Genomic DNA, 18124 nt, shown 5'->3' on the forward strand with positions numbered 1-18124 from the left:
CAGACCGGCCTCCAGTGCCGTGCTCATTTGAATGTTTCCCAAACTGGTTGACCAAAAAAAAAAAAAAAAAAAAAAGCCTCCCAGATCTTGCCTGTAGATGGCATTAGTAATTGATGTCTGTCTCAGCTGCTGAGCACTTCTGACATCTATCCCGTGGCATTTAGTCCCTGATTGGTAAAGACCTACTTCTCAGGGTTGCTCTTATCTGCTGACTAAGCACGGCAGGGACCTTTTAAGGCAGGCCTGCATCTGTGATGTGTCAGAATTTTGGGACAGGCCAATTTGGCTCAAGGACACCCCCCCCCCCCCATGGCTTTGCCAAATTTGATGTGTAGTGCCAGGCACTTCTTCCCACCCAGCCTTCCCTGCTTGCCTTTTCCCATCACTAAAAACCACACCCGCATCCCAGTTCCGGTTCCCCTTATAAACCTGTGTAGTACTTCTCTCTGGCATGGACTCTGGAGAATTGGGATAGCTAACTAACTGCCTTGTGATAGAGCTTCTGTGGAGATATAAGTATGTGTGTGTGCGTGTGTGATGTGTGTGTGGCCTTGTGTGTGTGTGGCCTTATGTATGTGTGTGTGTGGCCTTGTAAAGGCCAGTCATGGAACTAACCCTCATTCAACTAACATTTGCTGAACTCTTGCTGTGTGTATGCTCTGGCCTGGGTACCTGGGCATAATGGTGAGTAAAGCCGACAATAAACACCTGCCGAACTTGCTTCGTTAACACTGTTCATCAGGACAGAAGCCTCTCCAGTCTGGTCTAAGAGGGCTTGGCATCTCGTACCCTACACACTTGCACCTACTCAACAGGAAAGCCTTCTTGTCTCCCAGGGTTTTACTTTCACTCCTACCGCCTTTGCCCTCTGTCCATGAAACTCCTTCTCTCTTTCTTGGGGACACTCTAATTCCCGGAGACGAGGGCAAATGTTGCTGCTGGTACAGATCAGCATGGGTTTTGCAAAAGCACCCGTTACACCACGCTAAAATCTTCCAACGAACCCCGGAGCTCCACTGGAGCAAGGGAACGACACGTCCAACCTGATTACTCCATGTTTGGCCCACAGTAAGCCCTCAGCACGGATCTCCCTTCCCGAGCACCCCCATAAAGAAAGCGGATGAGCGAATCGGTAAGGGCGATTCAGTTCCCGGGATGACCGTGCAGCCTGCAGGGAGAGGATGCCGGCACGGCGCCCACCGAATCATTGGAGCCGCTGCAGGGCACATGACTGGTGGCCTCCGCCCGGCCCCGCCCGCTTTCCCGGCGCAGTCGCCGGCCGCCACCACCACCGCAGCGCGGGTTGCTGGCGAACTCCACCGGCCCGCGTCACCACTCTGCGCGCTCCCTGCACCTCCCCGGCTGCTTCAGCCCAAGAAAGCGAAACCCAGGCGTCTCCGGGACCCGCAATCGCGCAGGCTCGGTGCTCCGAGGGCCGTGCTCGCTCTGCACTCTCCCGGCACTCGCCCCGCGCGGACTCCAGAGCTGTGCGCACCGCGCGGGCGGCGGCTGAACCGGCACCGGGAGGGCGCGGGAGCGGCAGGGCCCCGGGGAGCTTCGGGCGGCTGCTGCGCGGCCTCGGCGGCGGCTCTTTCCAGCTCGCAATTGGGTCGCTGGCCCCGCTTCGTGAGCCCCGCGCAGTATGGGCAGATGCTGCTTCTACACGGCGGGGACACTGTCCCTGCTGTTTCTAGTGACCAGTGTCACACTGCTGGTGGCTCGAGTCTTCCAGAAGGCGGTGGACCAGACGATCGAGAAGGTAAAGCAGGCTAGGCGTGTGTTTGTGTGTGTGTGTTCGCGCACGCGTGTCTTTCCAAGCCATCCTCCCACTGCGACTCTGTGTGGGGAGAGTCGCACTGGCCCCGACCCTGCAGAACACAACCCTTGTTTGTCTTCTGTGTCCCGGCCTTGGCGGGGTAGGGAGGCTTGAGGTTAGTTACTGTTCCCTTTAAATAACCCGGAGGTCTACAGATCTTGATTTTTAAGAAAGCCTTGTGTTCACGTTCTGTCGTTAGCATTTCAACCCACCTCTCTACGCACCCAGTCTATGTTGAGTCTTGTTTTCCTCCCACTCCACGAAGAAACAGGAATGCATAAAAGCACGGCAGCAGAGGCAGGTTTTGTTGGCTGCCCGCCCTGCCTTTGAAGCGGAGTGGGGCTGAGGATGAGAAACGGGTAAGAGGTCTATTGTGTTCTTGATTTCCTGGGCAGGGTAGGGCAAGGCAGTTGACAAACAGGCCAGGCTTTTGGAGTTGGTGACATTTTATCCATCGCAGTCACTGCTTAGCGGCTTTGTGTCTCGCAGACAGCCTTGTCGCCTTACCTCTGTTTCATCCTTGATCTTCTCAGACATTAGGAGGGATGCGAGGCCGGGGTGGGGGTGGGGAAATGCTTTTAGCCACCTTAAAGGATCTGGACCTGTCTCTCGGAGTGGATGATTGGAGACTGCATGGCTGGTCATGTGGAAGACTTCTCCGTCCTGGGACTACCCGCGTCATTTCTTTCTCCCACATCCACCAAGCACGGTGGAAAGAGGAACAGGAGAGAGTTACTAGGATCACTCTCTCCTTTAAAAATAAGTAGATAGTAAACAAGTCGCAGGAGTAGCTTTTCTCATTAGCATCGTACCTGTGCACACGTCCCGCTCATCTGTATTGCTGTCACCCAGGTCGAAAAGCTTAGACCCGGTCTGCTGGGAACCAGAATACTCCAGCTTAAGACTAGCTGCCCTATTCCAAATGGCAGTAGATAAAATCCCTAAACAGAGATTTCCAGCAGTAACCAGTCACTTGGAATCTGGCAATTAAAAACTTTTTTTTTAAGTATCAAGACAAAGTTCCCTTCCAGCCTGAATGAGATGGATGGAAGACCAGGCCTACTGTGTAAGCTTCTCAAAGACTGTTGTTTCCCCGAGCCTGTGTGTTCAAGGACAGAAACAAACCCTTTCTCTATGCTCCACATCCAAATTCATGGCTAGTCTTAGACCCTTGCTTTGGTGGCTTGAGCTACAGGATACAACAGTCAGGATATTTTCTTTTTAATTTTTTTTTGGGGGGCGGGGGAGCAGTTCTGGTAGGATATGTGGTTCTCCAGCACCTCAGCAGGGAACACTCCGAGTCTTTGGAATTCACTTTCATCCCAGAGGGGTAGGTGGGAGGCAGTGTGACAGGTCCTGAGTTTTTGTCAGCCACAAGTGGTTTTCTTCCTGGGAAGTGACCTGACCAATAACTTACAGTACAAGAGATTTAGAGACCGGCAGGACCCCAGCTGCGGAGTGGCGCACCACGTGGTGTGACCGGAAGGAAAGGCAGATGGATGGGGATGTCTTATGTCAGCTCGAGGTTACCAACGTGCCCTTGCCCGGGTAGCCTGGAGGTGGCTCGAAATGGAGGATCAAAGGAAGAAGGACTCCGCAGATGAGACCCGCAGGGCAGGGTGCCACTTGAGTAACCAGGGACTACTGTTGAATCTTTCTGGCAGTTTTTCCTTTTGAGATAGCTTCTTGCTATGCAGCCCAGGCTGGTCCCTGGGCACACAGCTCTTGTCTTGTCTCAGACTCCCAGGTGCTGGGATCACAAGCATGCATCACCACACCTGACTCCATTTGTTTTTTTCCTTTTGAGGGGAGGGTGGGTCTCATGTAGCCCAGGCTGACCTCATTCTATAGTGCTGAGAATGAACTTGAACTCCGGATCCTCCTGCCTTCCTGTTCTGAGTGCTGGGGTGACAGGTGCTGGGGTGACCTGGTTTATGCAATGCTATGATCAAACCAGGGTTTCTTGCACGTTAGATAAACATTCCTCCATCTAGCTTCCCCTCCACCCTGTAATATTTTTTAATTCATGTTTCCTTGTCTGTAGGCACTGATAATAATGACCAAGGTATTTAGAAAGATTATAAGAATTTCCAAGAAAAAAGTACGCCCCCCCCATAGTCGGCGTTTAGTGAAATGATAGCGATTGTGTTCGAGATTAGGAAACAGACACCTTGTATTCAGATCCTATATGTGGCTCTCCAGCTTTAACGTTGGGCAAGTCACTTACCTTCTGTAAACCATCCTTGGCACCCAGTTGTATCTCCATGAAGCTCATGCAGTATAAACTCTGGGTCCTTTGCTTGTACACGTTCTTCCGAGGCCCTGTGTTTATTTTTGTGTCCATTTTTTTTTCCTTCCTAGGAAGGGCCCTCCAACATGCAGAAGCTTCAGGCCCCATAAAACCTGGGTCTTGTAGGCTAAGCAAAGAGCACTTAGACATCGCTCAAGGCCTGGGTGATGGATATGCGGTAGCCATCATTATTTCCAGTAGTATTTCTATGGGGCGATTCATTAGTAAGTTGACTTTATTGTAGTTATAATATAATCCACTTGGGTTCTCCAAGTCTACTGTTTTCCTTTGAAGATATTCATGCCCCAACTTGGATAACATGAAAAAGAGGAATGGGGAAAAGGTTGAAATTCAAAAGTATCGGTTTGGCCAATTCTGGAAAGTTTAGTGAGATAATTCTTATACACATTGATCTCAAAGATGTGCAGATGCCTTAGTAAAATAAGTGCTTGCCACAGAAGCACAGAGACCTGAGTTTAGATCCCCTGAACCCACATAAAAGGCTAGATAGGGTAGCATGCATCTGTAACCCCAGCACTATGAAGGCAGAGAGTCAGAAGGATCTCTGGGACTTCCGGCCAGCAAGCCTGGGTAGTCGGTGAGTTCTAGATTCAGTGAGAGACCCTGGCTCAAGCAAGCAAGCAAGCAAACAAGCAGATAAACTCAGTTGAAGAAGACAATCAGCACTGACCTCTGTCATCCACATGCATGTGAACACATGCGCACATGTAGTCACACATATGGCCACATACACCCATATATACACACAAAAACAAAAAGAAAGAAAATAATTTATCTTGAGTGATCATTGTCCTTTAGTTCTAGGTTGACATAGCAGAATGAAGTGAGACTTTTATTTTGACCGGTAAATAGCGTGGTTGGAGGGGTATTAGAACTAAATATCCCAGTTGGCCACATGAGCAAAATTCTGACACAAGTGTTGGTTGGAAGTAATCAATTTATCCAAAGCCAGCCTTGAAGAATTAGTAGGACCACCTTCTCCGTGGTCCGTCTCGGGGCTTTCTTGGGAGATGGAGGGGATGGAAGGGACGGTGAGGCTGCAGCTGGGGCAGAGTCCTAGAAAGTAGGCCTGTGTTTTATCTGGAACTTCATGATAGATCTTGGCGTGTGTGTGTGTATATATGTGTATGGGTGTGTGTGTGTCTGTGTGTGTGTGAGAGAGAGAGACAAGGTCTCACTATGTAGCCCTGGATGGCCTGTGTCTTGGGGTTTCTTGCTGTGAAAAGACACTATGACTATAACAACTCTTATCAAGGTAAACATTTAATCAGGGCTGGCCTACAGTTTCAGAGGTTTACTCTGTTATTGTCATGGCGGGACATGGCAGAATGCAGGCAGACATGGTGCTGGAGAAGGAGCTGAGACTTCTCCATCTTGATTCCCTGGCAGCAGGGAGAGACTGTCCCACTGGGTGTGTGTGGCTTGAGCACATCTGAGACCTTGGAGCCCGCTCCCACAGTGACATATTTCCTCCGACAAGGCCACACCTCCTGATAGTGCCACTCCCTATGGTCAAGCACTCAAACATGTGAGTCTCTGGGGGCCATGCCTATTCACACCACCTCAGAACACCAGTAAGCAGTGTTTCTCTGGGCTCTCTGCCTCAGTTTCTGCTTCTCCAGGCTCCTGCCTTGAGTTCTGTTCCGAACTTCCCTCAATGACGGACTGTGATACTGTGATGTGGAATATAAACCAAACAAATCCATTCCTTTTGGACAGTGTCCTGTCACAGCAAGAGAGAAGTAACTAGAACAACAGAGTTCCTTCAACCAAAGGATTGCAGAGACCCGAACAGTCAGGGTGATTGCAAAGGAGCTGCTCGGCCCCCACTAACGCCTGCCTTACCCTGTAAACCCTGTAGTCACTGGTTCTCATTGGCGGAACAGGGGCCCGAAGCACCTTGCTCCTCTTCAGCAACCCCTTCTCCCCACTTCTTGGGATGCTAAGACATCAACAAAACCAGTGCTCCGATGTGGGTCTCTGCCTCTGCTTCCATCAGTTGCTGTATGAAGAGTCTATGGTGACATTTAAGATAGTCATCAGTCTGACTACAGGGCAAGGCCAGCTCAGGCACCCTCTTCAATTTTGCTTAGGGTCTTAGCTGGGGTCATCCTTGTGGATTCCTGGGAATTTCTCTAGTGCCTGGTTTCTTGCTAGCCCCATAATGGCTCCCTCAATCAAAGTATCTCTTTCCTTGCTCTCCATCTCTGTCCTTCCTCCATCTCGACTATCCCATTCCCTCAAGTTCTCCTCCCCCTCTCCTTTTTCCCGCCTTTTCCCCATCCTCTGACCCAATGCTCCCAAATTTGTCAGAAGATCTTGTCTATTTCCCCTTCCCAGGGGAATCTATGTATGTTTCTCTTAGAGTTCACCTTGTTACTTAGCTTCCCTAGGATTGTGGACTATAGGTTCATTATCCTTTGCTTTACAGCTAGTATCAAGGACTTTTTCTTGCATATTGACCTCACTCCCCTAGTTACCTGCATTCAAAGAACATGGAGCTGGGGCTATGGCTTGGTGGTAGAATGCTTGGCATGGTAAAGGTCCTAGATTCAATCCCCAAGCTCAGGAAGGAGGAGGGATGGTTCACGACTTAGTGCTAAGGGCTACAAATACAACAGAAAATAAGACAGAGCCGCTGTCGAAAGTTGAGAAGACTTTGACTCTTAGTCTAAGGATTTTGTTTTGTTTTTGTTTTAAAGAGAAACAAACAAACCTTTGAGATCACTTTTTATTTGTTATTTTCCTTTGAGAAGCTAAGTGGCTTATCTAAAGCCCAGGGGAGAGGTAAGAGTGCCAGCTTGGTTTCCTGGTGGCAATTGTTTCCCCACCCTAAGGATGACCACATTCCATTTTCCTGAAATTGCCCGGCCTGGTTTGTGTGGACTTACTGCTCTGGTGTAAGAATTAACAACCTCTTCCTCTAAAACACTGTGGATTGGATAAGGACTGCTATGACTACCTCCCGCTTGACCCTGTGCTACACTGTTTTCCCATAATTCTACTGTCTGCTGCGTCTTGGCATGCGGGGAGGACTACACTCTTTAAGAAGCAAGAGGACTTTTTTTTTCTCTCTGTAAATCTACAAGGGGTTAGAAACGGGCCTGTGAGTCCCCTGAGAGTGTAGTAGAAACTGGAAGGTCAGCAGGAATCCAGCCTCCTTTGCTTACTCATTCTGCCCTGGCCGCTTACTGACCTGGGGCTTCCCTCACCTCGGTGTGGCTTTCCAGCTAATGAACCTCCCAGGGGCATGCTCATTTCTCAGTTTCTTTTTTGCAAGTTCATAACAGTGATGGAATTGGCTATGTACCTGAGGAGGGCTCAGAGCTATAAACAGACAGTGATTTTGACTGCAAGGTAGCGTTCTCTTCTCTTCCTTACACCATCTTGCCATAGCACACTCAGGATGCTTCCTTCAATCTCCTCAATCTGTGCTGGCTACAAGTGAACTCGTAATTACCAGGAAAACAGCAGTTGTCAGTGTTGTTCTTAGATTCTAGGGGGTACAGTGTCTCTTCCGGAGGTGTAGAGGAAGCCAGACCTTGCCCAGATCTGCTGAGTCAGGCTTATTAGAAACAGTACCAGGGTAAAGAAATGTGGAGAGCAAAGGTTTTTAGCTCGTCTTCGTTCCTGGAGGTGGGGTTTCTGGCTGAGGACATTACTACTAATACTGCCATTATCTGGAACATTTGCGGGAAAAGAAACAGGTGTAGGGAGGTTCTTAGCTGTGGGAGTCACTTTGTTTTACAATTCATTCTGTCAGAGGCCATCTGGCCGGCCAGATACTCTCTTGCTTCACAAAGAGGAGTCAGCAGGTGGGAATAAGCTCATTAATGAAAACATGGGATGTCGGCCAAACGAAGAGAGACTTATGACACATATCATCAAATGTATCACACACACACACACTCACTCACCGTGCTAAGAAAGGGGCTGTTTTTAATCAAACCTAGTAACCGGTCAGAGGTAATCAAAGGAAAACAAACACTGACCTTGGTTCTAACTCTCTCTTACTCTCTTATTTTTTGACCTCAAATAGGCCAGTCTGGCCTTGAATTCCCTGTGTAGTTGAGGACCTCAAACTCCGCCTGAGCCTCCTGCTTCCTCATCTCGAGTGCTGGCCACGCCCAGCAGTTTGCTTTCTCTTTTCGAAAGTGCTTTCCGTGTGCACTTTTGTTGCTTCTTTAGCAGGAGCTGATGGAACGGGAACCGTCTGGGAGGCAGAGTGCGGTGAGCTGTGTGGATAACAATAAGCAAGCTCCGCACATAAACAGTAAACAAGGTCCCTGCCCTTAGAAAACTGTCTTCCAATTCAAACTTCTGGCCTCTTTACACTCCTAGAATTACTAAAGACTCCAGAGAACTTTTTTACTTTTGTTTCTATGGTTCGTATGTACTGATTCTTATATCAGTAGAATTAAAAGCAAAGACGGTGAGATGGCTCAGTGGATAAGGTGCTTGCTATGCAGAGTGACCTGAGTTCGAATCCCCAGAACTCATAAAAGGTAGGCATGGTAGTGCACCTCTGTAATCCCAATGCTCCTACAGCGAGATGAGTGGTGGGGACCTGAGAATCCATGGAGACTCGAAAGCCAGATCATCTGGCAAACGCAGCATTGCCAACCAACAATCAAAGACCCAGTCTCAAAGTAGGTAGGAGGCAAGGGCCGACACTGAGGCTGTCCACCGGCCACACACACTACGGCGTATAGTCGCCATGCCCATGCGTGTGCGTGCGCACATACACAATATATATAAAAGATTTGAGAAACTCTAAAAATGCAAGAATACACCAGCAATTGTACCTCCTCCACCAAAGCAAGGATGTCTTCGTGGGTCAGGTATCCTCTGGAAAACTCTACTCCATGCTCACAAAGCCAGGGAGGAAATGATGTATGGCTGCTGTTACTAAAAATTACTTTTGACTTGCAGAGTGTCTGAGAGGGTCTCAGGGACATCTAGGGGTCCACAGGCCGTGTTCATCCAGTTTCATTGAAATTAATAGTTTTTTCAGGGATGTTTAAAAATATATAATACATGTTATTATATTATTTATATATTATTAATATAGTAATTATGTTATGCATGTTATAATAATAACATATTATATATAACATCTATCTTTGCTGTTGTTATAACATGTATAATATAATTATAACAATTATCCATATCTATGATTATATTTGTGCATGACCTATTTGGTTACTATTTCTCAAAAGAAAAAAGAGCCAAAGCAAACAAACAAAAGCCCAGGTTTGGGGGCATTAATGATTCTGGTTCTGGGAATCTCTTGTCTTTCATTGTATCCTACTAAAACTGCCTGAGAACCCTGGTCTCTCCATAACTCACGATGCCCTTCTCTGACATCAGATACACAGGGATCTCAGTCTGTAGCACCCAATTTAGTATTTGAAGCTAGCGTGAAAGTTTTTTGAAGGTAAGGGTCCTGACATATTTAGTTTTGTATCATTTCCTTTGTATCATTGCCAACTTCACTGAGTTGTACAGAACAAGATGATCAGGGACTGGGGTGTAGCTCAGCGGTAGGGGGCATTCGTGAGGCCCTAGATTTAATCCCTAGCACCACAGAAAGAAGGAAGAGGAGAAGGAAAAGAAAAGGGGAGGGAAGGAAAAGAAGACATGAAGGAATGGAGAAGATGCTTAATAAAGCTCTTGGATGGATAGAAGGTTAGATAAAAATTCTGTCTTTGGAAGGATGTAGTTTGTTTGTTATTGTGTGACTTTTACATTTGATCCCACCCGGTAGCTCTGTAGGACAATGGTCACATGCTTATTCCTAAATGGCTTATCCCTTTAAAATCTGGAAATTTGGGCTGGAGAGGTGACTCAGAGGGTAAAGGTGTTTGTTGTTCAAGCGTGATGACCTGAATTTCACCCCAGAACAATGGAAAGGTGGGAGGCGAGAGCCAATTCCACAAAGTTGTCCTTTGAACTCCACATGCATATCCTAACATGCGCCCCCTGCCTCATCATACACACACAATAAACAAACAAATAAAGTAAAATTTGGAAACTTAATCTAGTGATTTGGGTTTCTGTATTCTTCCGGCACATGCCAGAGCTCTGCAGTGCGAACCTCACCAAGGCCCGTGTGGCGGCAGACCAGAGGCCAACCCCGCTATCTTAACCCACTGTTTCTTACACCACTATAGACCTGTGGCTTCTGAACAACAGAAATCTATTTCTCACAGCTCTGAGGGTTGGGAGAGTCAACACACGACAGATTTAGTGCCTGGTAAAGAATCATAAGGATATAAGGGCTTATTTGGGGATTGTAGTTTGAGGGTGCAGTCTCTCGGGACAGGGAAAGCGAGATATCAAGAACCGCTCTGAGCTGTAGCCCAAGCGTGATGACTGGTCACGCTGCGTGACAATCATGAAGTCAAGAGAGATGGACACTACCACAAGTCTCTCATTCTCCTTTTTATCTAACCTGGAACTCCAGCCCCTAGAATGCTGCCACCCATGTTCAGTGTGGGCCTCCCCTTCTTATTTCTACTTCTCTCTGGACCTGACCTCCCAGACACACCCAACACAGTGTATTTCCTACATGACTTAAGTCCAGTCAAGTTGATAATGATTAAATCCTATTCATGAGGGCTCGGCTCTTGTGACAGTGACTGTCACTTCAAGGCTTTACCTCTGATGTTGTCACCTTGGGGCTGAGGATTTCAACACAGAGATTTTGAAGAGATGGAGGATTCAGCTCATAACACCTGCTATTCCCACACCTCTCTTGGTGCCCAACGTCCAGCAAATGTCCCATGTCATCAGGCTTGCTTGCTTGTCTTTCTTAGAGAGACCTCTCTCTGCACCTCATCCTCCCTTCCAAAACAAAATAACTGGAAGATAGCTTTTGGAGACTTACGTGGGCAAAGGCTTGTTTCTGTGTGGAAGTCAATACTGTTTCCGGTTTGACAGCTGCAGACACAGCCTGCTTCTCTCGCTACCCTCTCCCACTGACCATTCTGCACTGAGATTTATACTTTTCCAGAAACTATGAATGCTAATGTTATCAGTAATGTCATCAGCCACCACAGTCCTGGTTTTTAAGATGCATTTTTAAAATTGACAGTTCAAATTATATTTATTTATTGTACACAATGATGTTGATTTTTTAATATATAATTATATATATATATAGTATACAGCATAATGGGTAAATAAAGCTATTTATCACTTATGTCACCTATGGACTTATCTGTGGGAAACAGACTAGAACAGTTTAAAAGCCGATTCAGCTGTTTTCAGGTAGAGCACACCTACAGTGTGTTGGCGTTAACTACAGTCCCTCTGTTGGACAATAGGTCTCTTGAACTTACTCTTCTTATCTGATTGAAATTTGTGTTTTGACATTCCTCCTCTACCCTCCACCCTGAAAGCCCCATTGAAAGGGACACTGCACGTCCGATAATTACCGGGCATGGGAGAGAGAAATAAATAAGCAAGCGAGGATCACATCACACGGCTCCTACATGAGATGCAATCATAACCAAACAGGTTTGAAAGAATGAGGTAGGCTGCACGGGTTACAGGCAGAGCATGCGCATTATTTCCAGGGCTGTGTTTCTTATTCAATTCCAGCGGAAAATCGTTTTTCTCCGGCGCTCTCTGGCTCACTGCCCACCCTCCCTACACACATATATGTCCCCAGCTTTGACGGTGAGGTACAGTGGATACCATAGTCAGAATACTCACGCCTCTTCCAGATTTCTGTGTTGAAACCCTCACTTACTCCTTTCTTTCCTTCTGGCTGCTACCCTTACTGTTCTCCATCCTGGCTGTGTTGCTGATCACCCTGGGCCCTCAGGGAACACTGCAGTGTTTCCTAGCAGGAGTTTGCTTCAATGTAGCTAGCCTACCATAAGGACCCTGGTGTCATTTAGAGACAGGGCAACAGTTGCCAGTGAGCTAGGATTTGAAACGGAGCTGTCAGCTTCCATTAGCTGAAACTGTCACAGTTACAGTCTCACCAGAATGAGTCATTGATTATGCAAAAATGGTGAACGCGGAATGTGTTTCCAATGCAAAGTCAGGAATCGAGGGGAAAGCATTAACGGCAGGATTTTATCTCATGGTGCCAAAGAGACTAGGTGGAAGTAGTGAAAATTATTTAAATTACAGGTGTGTGTCTTAGATTTGTTTAACTTAGGGGAGCAATCTTTCAAAACAAAACCGACTGATGTTTTGGTATTTGGCGAAAGTCACACACACTCTTCAGCCTTCAGGTTCTCAGAGTTGGCTGCCTTAAATGTGGGTGATTGGCAGTATGGATGCTTGAGTTGTGTTTAATTATTAAGGAGCCTTCTCTTGACTTTGCAGAGTTGCTCGTAGTGCTCTTGAGCCCTGATGGTTTCCTTAAAAGTATTTCTGATTCCTGTCAAATCTGACGCAATTCCCCAAGTGCTTATTTTTATCCTTTGGAAGTGGCTTGCCCTGGGACAGCTGGTTCAACAACTCTCCTGCCATTTCTTCCCAAAGGTCACTGCAAGACTGCCTCACAGTGCTAGGTAGAGAAGCTAGTCAGGTACATCTGACCTATGTATGTCAGTTGTGGCTGGTCAGGACTCTTTGCCCCCAGGTTCAGGACAGGGTCGCTGTTCTTCTCCCTCTGACCAGCTTTCCAGCTTTCCGTGGACTCCAAGTTATGCTGTTTGCCAAGTCTGCTGACTTCATTGGTAACTTTGTAAAACAAAACAAAAAAGTATACTTTTCTTGTAATTTAAGATGTTACTTCTCACTCTTAAAATTTCAAACATCTTTAGACTGGTATTGGAGGGATATGGTCCATGATGATGCTTCTGGAAGTTTCTGACAACGTGACTTCATAAAAACCTTGATCAAATAATTCCAAAGGTGACAGCTGATTTGAAGAAATTAATAGGGTTAGGGAAGTGGCTTCATGGGTAAAGACACTTGCCTCACAAGCCTGCCTGAGTTGGGTAACTAGAAGCCGTTAGAAGGGTGACTAGGGAGAAAAATAACTTCACAAAGTTGTCTTCTGACCTTCATGTGCTTACGGTGACACATGCAGCCTCCCTCCCAACTACACACAAACACACACAGTAATACTTAATTAAAAACTAATTCATCCATAGCTTAGATGAAGATATTCTAGAACATTCTTTGCAGGACAGAAATGAGTACATGTCCCAAAGCGAATGACTAGGTGAGCTGATTGGTTACTATATAAGAGATAAGTACACAAATACAGGGTCTAAAACTAAATGAGGATAGTTTATAATGTTTTTTCAAAATGTACATACATATGTATAGATTTTAAAATATCAAAAGGAGGGACTAGAGAGATGCCTCAGCAGTCAGGAGTAATGGCTGCTCTTCTAGGACTTGGGTTCTGTTCCCAGCACCCACCTGGCGTCTCACAGCCACCTATAACTCAAGTTCCAGGGGATCCGATGCATTCTTCTGGCTCTGCAGGCTCCAGTCACTCAGTGGTGCTTATGTATATATTCAGGCAAACATGCATATGCATAAAATAGAAACAGTTTTTAAAAAACAAAGACATTATTAACATTTTAAAGAAGAAATGCTAATAGTGGGAGCATGGATTATAACGGTGTTATTTTCTTTTCTGCCACTCATTTTGTTTTTCTTATCTGTCTATGTGTGTGCACACGTGTGCATGAGTATGCGTGTGTCATGAGGCACACATGTGCCATGTTGCTATTGTGTAGCTCAGAGGAGAATTCTTCAGGAGCTGCACTTCTTCCTACTGCTGTTCTGATGACATCCAACTTTGTATATGGGTTCCCGGGATTGAGCTCAGGCCATCAGGCCTGTCCACTGAAGCACCTTTACTCACTAAGCTAGCTTCTTGGTCCCTGCTATGTAGCCAAGGCTGGTCTTGAACTCTTGATCCTCCTGCCTCTGCTTCCCAAGTGATGAGAGCACAGGTATGGGCTACTGTAACTGATGACTTCCTCTTACTTTTTTTTTTAAATAAAAATTTCATTATAAAAACTTTGCAAATGAAAACTTATTGCCCAAATTTTCTATGACAGCAGGGTGTCCTGGGCAGGGGGAGAACCAATTACCATTTTCCTGATTTCAGGTGACAGCAAATGGCAGCCTCATTTGGGAGTTGAGGTTGGACGCTTGCACGATTGCTCCCTGCACATTTGTAGTTTGGTCGTTGTTGCTGTTGTTTAATCTGCTGCACCAGATGTGTCTTCCAAATCTGATATGACCAGACACACTTCTGTGAACTGATCATTTTATCTTAGGCAAGAGTGAATCCTGCTTACAATTCTATGTGACATTTGTGTCCTTAAACTAAGTTTCGTCTGGAGAACACGGCTTCTTCCTGTTGGGCACAGGAAGGACTTCACTTTGTACCTTTCTGGCTGATGAATAGGAAAGTATTTCCTATTTATTTCCTCATTGTTAGTTTAGCTTTTGTTCTTAATTCACCACATAACAAGGATTCATCCCAATATTTCTTTTAGTGAGGTACAGTATTGTGCTTTGAAAAACCGATCCCAGCCAGGCGGTGGTGGCACATGCCTTTAATCCCAGCACTCAGGAGGCAGAGGCAGGCGGATCTCTGTGAGTTCGAGACCAGCCTGGTCTACAGAGCTAGTTCCAGGACAGGTTCCAAAACCACAGAGAAACCCTGTCTCGAAAAACCAAAAAAAAAAAAAAAACCCGATCCCATTGTACCTGGCTAAAATTAACAAGCGCTAGCCAACCTCATTTGTGAAACAGGCTCAGGACCTTATGCGGGTTTTTAATGCATTCTGACTATGACAGCTCGGCCGATTGAAGGTCTTATCTGGAGCTGTCACTACCACAGCAGAGGCCTCGGTGATGGACCGCAGCTGTCCCCATGTATGGCTTTATGTTTAGACTGGCTCAGGGCAGCTGTGGCAGTGATCCTGGCTCCTTGGATCCAGCATTCTCTGGACTTGAGGTTGTTATGTATTCATTTGTCAATACTGATTTTGCAGAGCAGGCTCTGGGCAGTGCACCACCAATGTCTGTGTATCTGATGCAAAACTAGAGATTTGATCAATGAACTTTCTGTCCCGTCTTGTGGGACAAGGTTCCCTTGCTCTCTCTGGATACATTAGCATAGTGGGACTGAGCAGCTATGGGGCTCTGTGCTTCTTCTCCTCTTAGGTCCTCACATCCAGTGGATGGAGCTCAGCATGACCTCCCCGCCCCAACAGCTGCCATACTTTCTTTCCTTAAGAACTCAGGATGACTGCCTGGGGAACTCAGAGTCTAGTGTATTGTGTTTTCTCTGTTGTTGCTATGGTTTCCTTTAGGGTAGGATTGCCTGATACAAAACAAGATGCCCAGACTAGTTTACATTACAGATATCACAACACTTTGTCCCTAGGTTCTTCTGTATGCCTCTGTTAAGCCTACATCATTTTCTGCCTGCTCTTCTAGAGGACCTGGGTTTGATTCCTAGCATCCACATGGTGGCTTACAGCTGTCTGTAACTATAGTCTCACTGAATCAAATGTCCTTGTCTGACCTTCTTGGGTACCAGGCATGTATGTATAATATAACAGATATACATGTAGGCAAAATACCACAACAAATACAATTTTAAAAATTAAAAAAAGCACTTAAGATTAAATTAATTTCTATGTAGCTCATGTAATATCTGGGACATAATTACACTTAAGAAATTGTTTGTATGAAACTCAGTTGCATTTGCTAAATCTGGTCATTCCACCAGACTGGGGGTAAGCAAACATGGGCTTTGCCACATCGCAGCCCAGGCTTGTCCAGGCTTGATTTAATGTACTGACTTTGTACTTGGGAACATCTGTGCAACCGTCTCCTTATCTACATACTGTAGTTTCTTTTCATTTCTTTTTTTGGTGCTTGGCTCTGACACAAATTGGGAAACTGGAAATTCTTATCTATCTCAGGAGCAATGCGTCCCCTGACACAGCCCCAGACTCTGTCAGGGACACAGTAGTACACAGCTGGCAGTGGTGGCAGTAGTGACTGTCTTGTGAGCTGAACTCGGGAAAGGATAAAAATAAAGATGAAACCGTCTCAGAAATGCTGGCAGCTGCTTTTACAACTTCCCTCTGCTCTCTCATCCCCCTTGGTCTCTCTCTCTGTGTGTCTCCCTCACACACACACACACACACACACACAGACACACACACACAAGGCCAAGGGTCTCTTCTGAGATTTACAGAGGGCTCCTTGACAAACACACAACCATGTGAGCCAGAGGAAAGATGCATGAACGGTACAGAAAAGGGGGGAAGATTTGAATGTAGTAACAGGAGGCAGGACAGTGTATATGGATGGCCTGGGTTCTTCTCTGTTCTAGCCAAGATAGAGAAATACCGTGGGGTCAGACTGACCATGGGGAGAATACTAGGGTGTACCAGGGTCTGCTACCAACTGCGGCCCAAGTAAGGATCACTCTGACAAGGACCGTTTCAATAGTTAACTGTGAGTGTCATCGTTTGCCTTGTTTAAGGAGACAAGGCTTCTAAACTTTATTTTTATCCTGTACGTCACAGAGATGTGTTTATGGATGCCCAAGTAGGCTGACTTCCACCCTTTCTGGAAGGATTTCTGCCCCCTTTCTTTCTGGAAATTCCCCGCGCTTTTCTTTGTACCTTGGGTTGCCTGAGCGCCATAAAACCAAGCAAGATAAACCCAGCTGCTTACCCATCTGTTTGGCTCCCACTTGCGGAGTTCCAGGGTTTGTAATTTGTAGATGAACTTCATTAACAGATAAGTGAGATCCCAGGTCTTTCCTCCCTCTCATTCTCTGCACACCTTGGTGCTGAGCCGTAGCTGGCCCCCAGGTGAGGCCCATTCCTAAGCACCCCACTTTCCCCAGCATTGTGTCCTCTAGTCTTGTCCACTCCTCCTAGGAAAGTAAACTCTTTGCCTAGCCCTTGAGATTCCGCAAGCATCACTATTAGCTTTTGCCCTTTGCAGTAGTCTTTACAATAATGCTTTAAAGTAGCCTGTCCTGACCCGAGCCAGATTTGTGTTTCCACCCCCACTCCAACCCACCCTCATCCCTTGCTGGGAAGTGAACTTAAGGCCTTCCACATGTAGACAAGGCAAGGCAAAGGCTACTATCAGGCTATATCCCCAAGCCCAGATTTATTTGTTTTGTAGGTTTGTGTTTATGCATAGTTTGTCTACATATGTGTACCGTGTGTGCATTGGGCTGTTGCCCACAAAAGCCAGAAGAGTTCCGGGATCTGGAATTACAGACAATTGTGAGAGCTTCAATGTGGATGCTGGGACCTGAACCTGGGTCCTTTGGAAGAGCAACAAGTGCGCTTAACCACTGAGCCATGTTAACGGCTTCTCCACCTCTTTTTTATTTAACCCTCTTGACCAATGTGCTGTACTGCCTATGTTGAACTGACACGCAAAAGGAGTGCATTCCTGTACTGTTTGTGTTTGTTTGGCTTTCCGCTTTGAGATAGGGTTTCACTCTGTAGCCCAGGCCAGCCTCAAACTTGTGAAAATCTTTGTCTCACCCACCCCCACAGTTGGCTTACAGATGTGGGCCACCACACACAGATGCAGCCCTTCCTGTTTTTGGTTCTTTTAAAAATAAGATTAATTTATTTTTATTTTTTGTGTGGTGCATGTGTGCTTGTGTGTGAGCACGCATGCGCATGCAGAAGTTATAGTAGGACCAGGTGACCTACTTTTCACTCTCTGCTTTGTTTCCGCGGGACGGGGTCTCTCACTGAGCCTGAAGCTCACCATTTCACCCGGCTAGCTCCTAGGATCAGACTGTCGGTGCTGCGGTGAGTGGCATGTACAGCCATGCCTGTGTTTTCCCCTGCGTGGGATGTGGGGATTAGAAGTCAGTCCTCACGCTTGCACAACAAGCCCTCCTAGTCACTGAACTATCTCAGCAGACTCCCTTCCTCTATTCTTGGAAAAGGAGGGTGAACCTGGAGTTGCATTGCCAAGGTCAGCTGACCCCTACCCAGAAGCAGCCA

General features: G+C 46.6%; 1 protein-coding gene across 1 annotated transcript in view; it reads left to right on the forward strand.

Annotated features, from left to right (window-relative positions):
• The first annotated feature begins 1268 nt into the window (after window positions 1–1268).
• Scarb2 (scavenger receptor class B member 2) overlaps window positions 1269–18124 on the forward strand; it is a 54900-nt gene continuing 38044 nt past the window's right edge. The window contains exon 1 of the mRNA XM_057771917.1: window positions 1269–1759. Within this exon, the coding sequence (XP_057627900.1) occupies window positions 1643–1759 (117 nt within the window). The 5' untranslated portion in view covers window positions 1269–1642. The remainder of the gene's footprint in view (window positions 1760–18124) is intronic.

The sequence above is a fragment of the Chionomys nivalis genome, chromosome 6, assembly GCF_950005125.1.
Source record: "Chionomys nivalis chromosome 6, mChiNiv1.1, whole genome shotgun sequence".
Lineage (NCBI taxonomy): Eukaryota > Metazoa > Chordata > Mammalia > Rodentia > Cricetidae > Chionomys > Chionomys nivalis.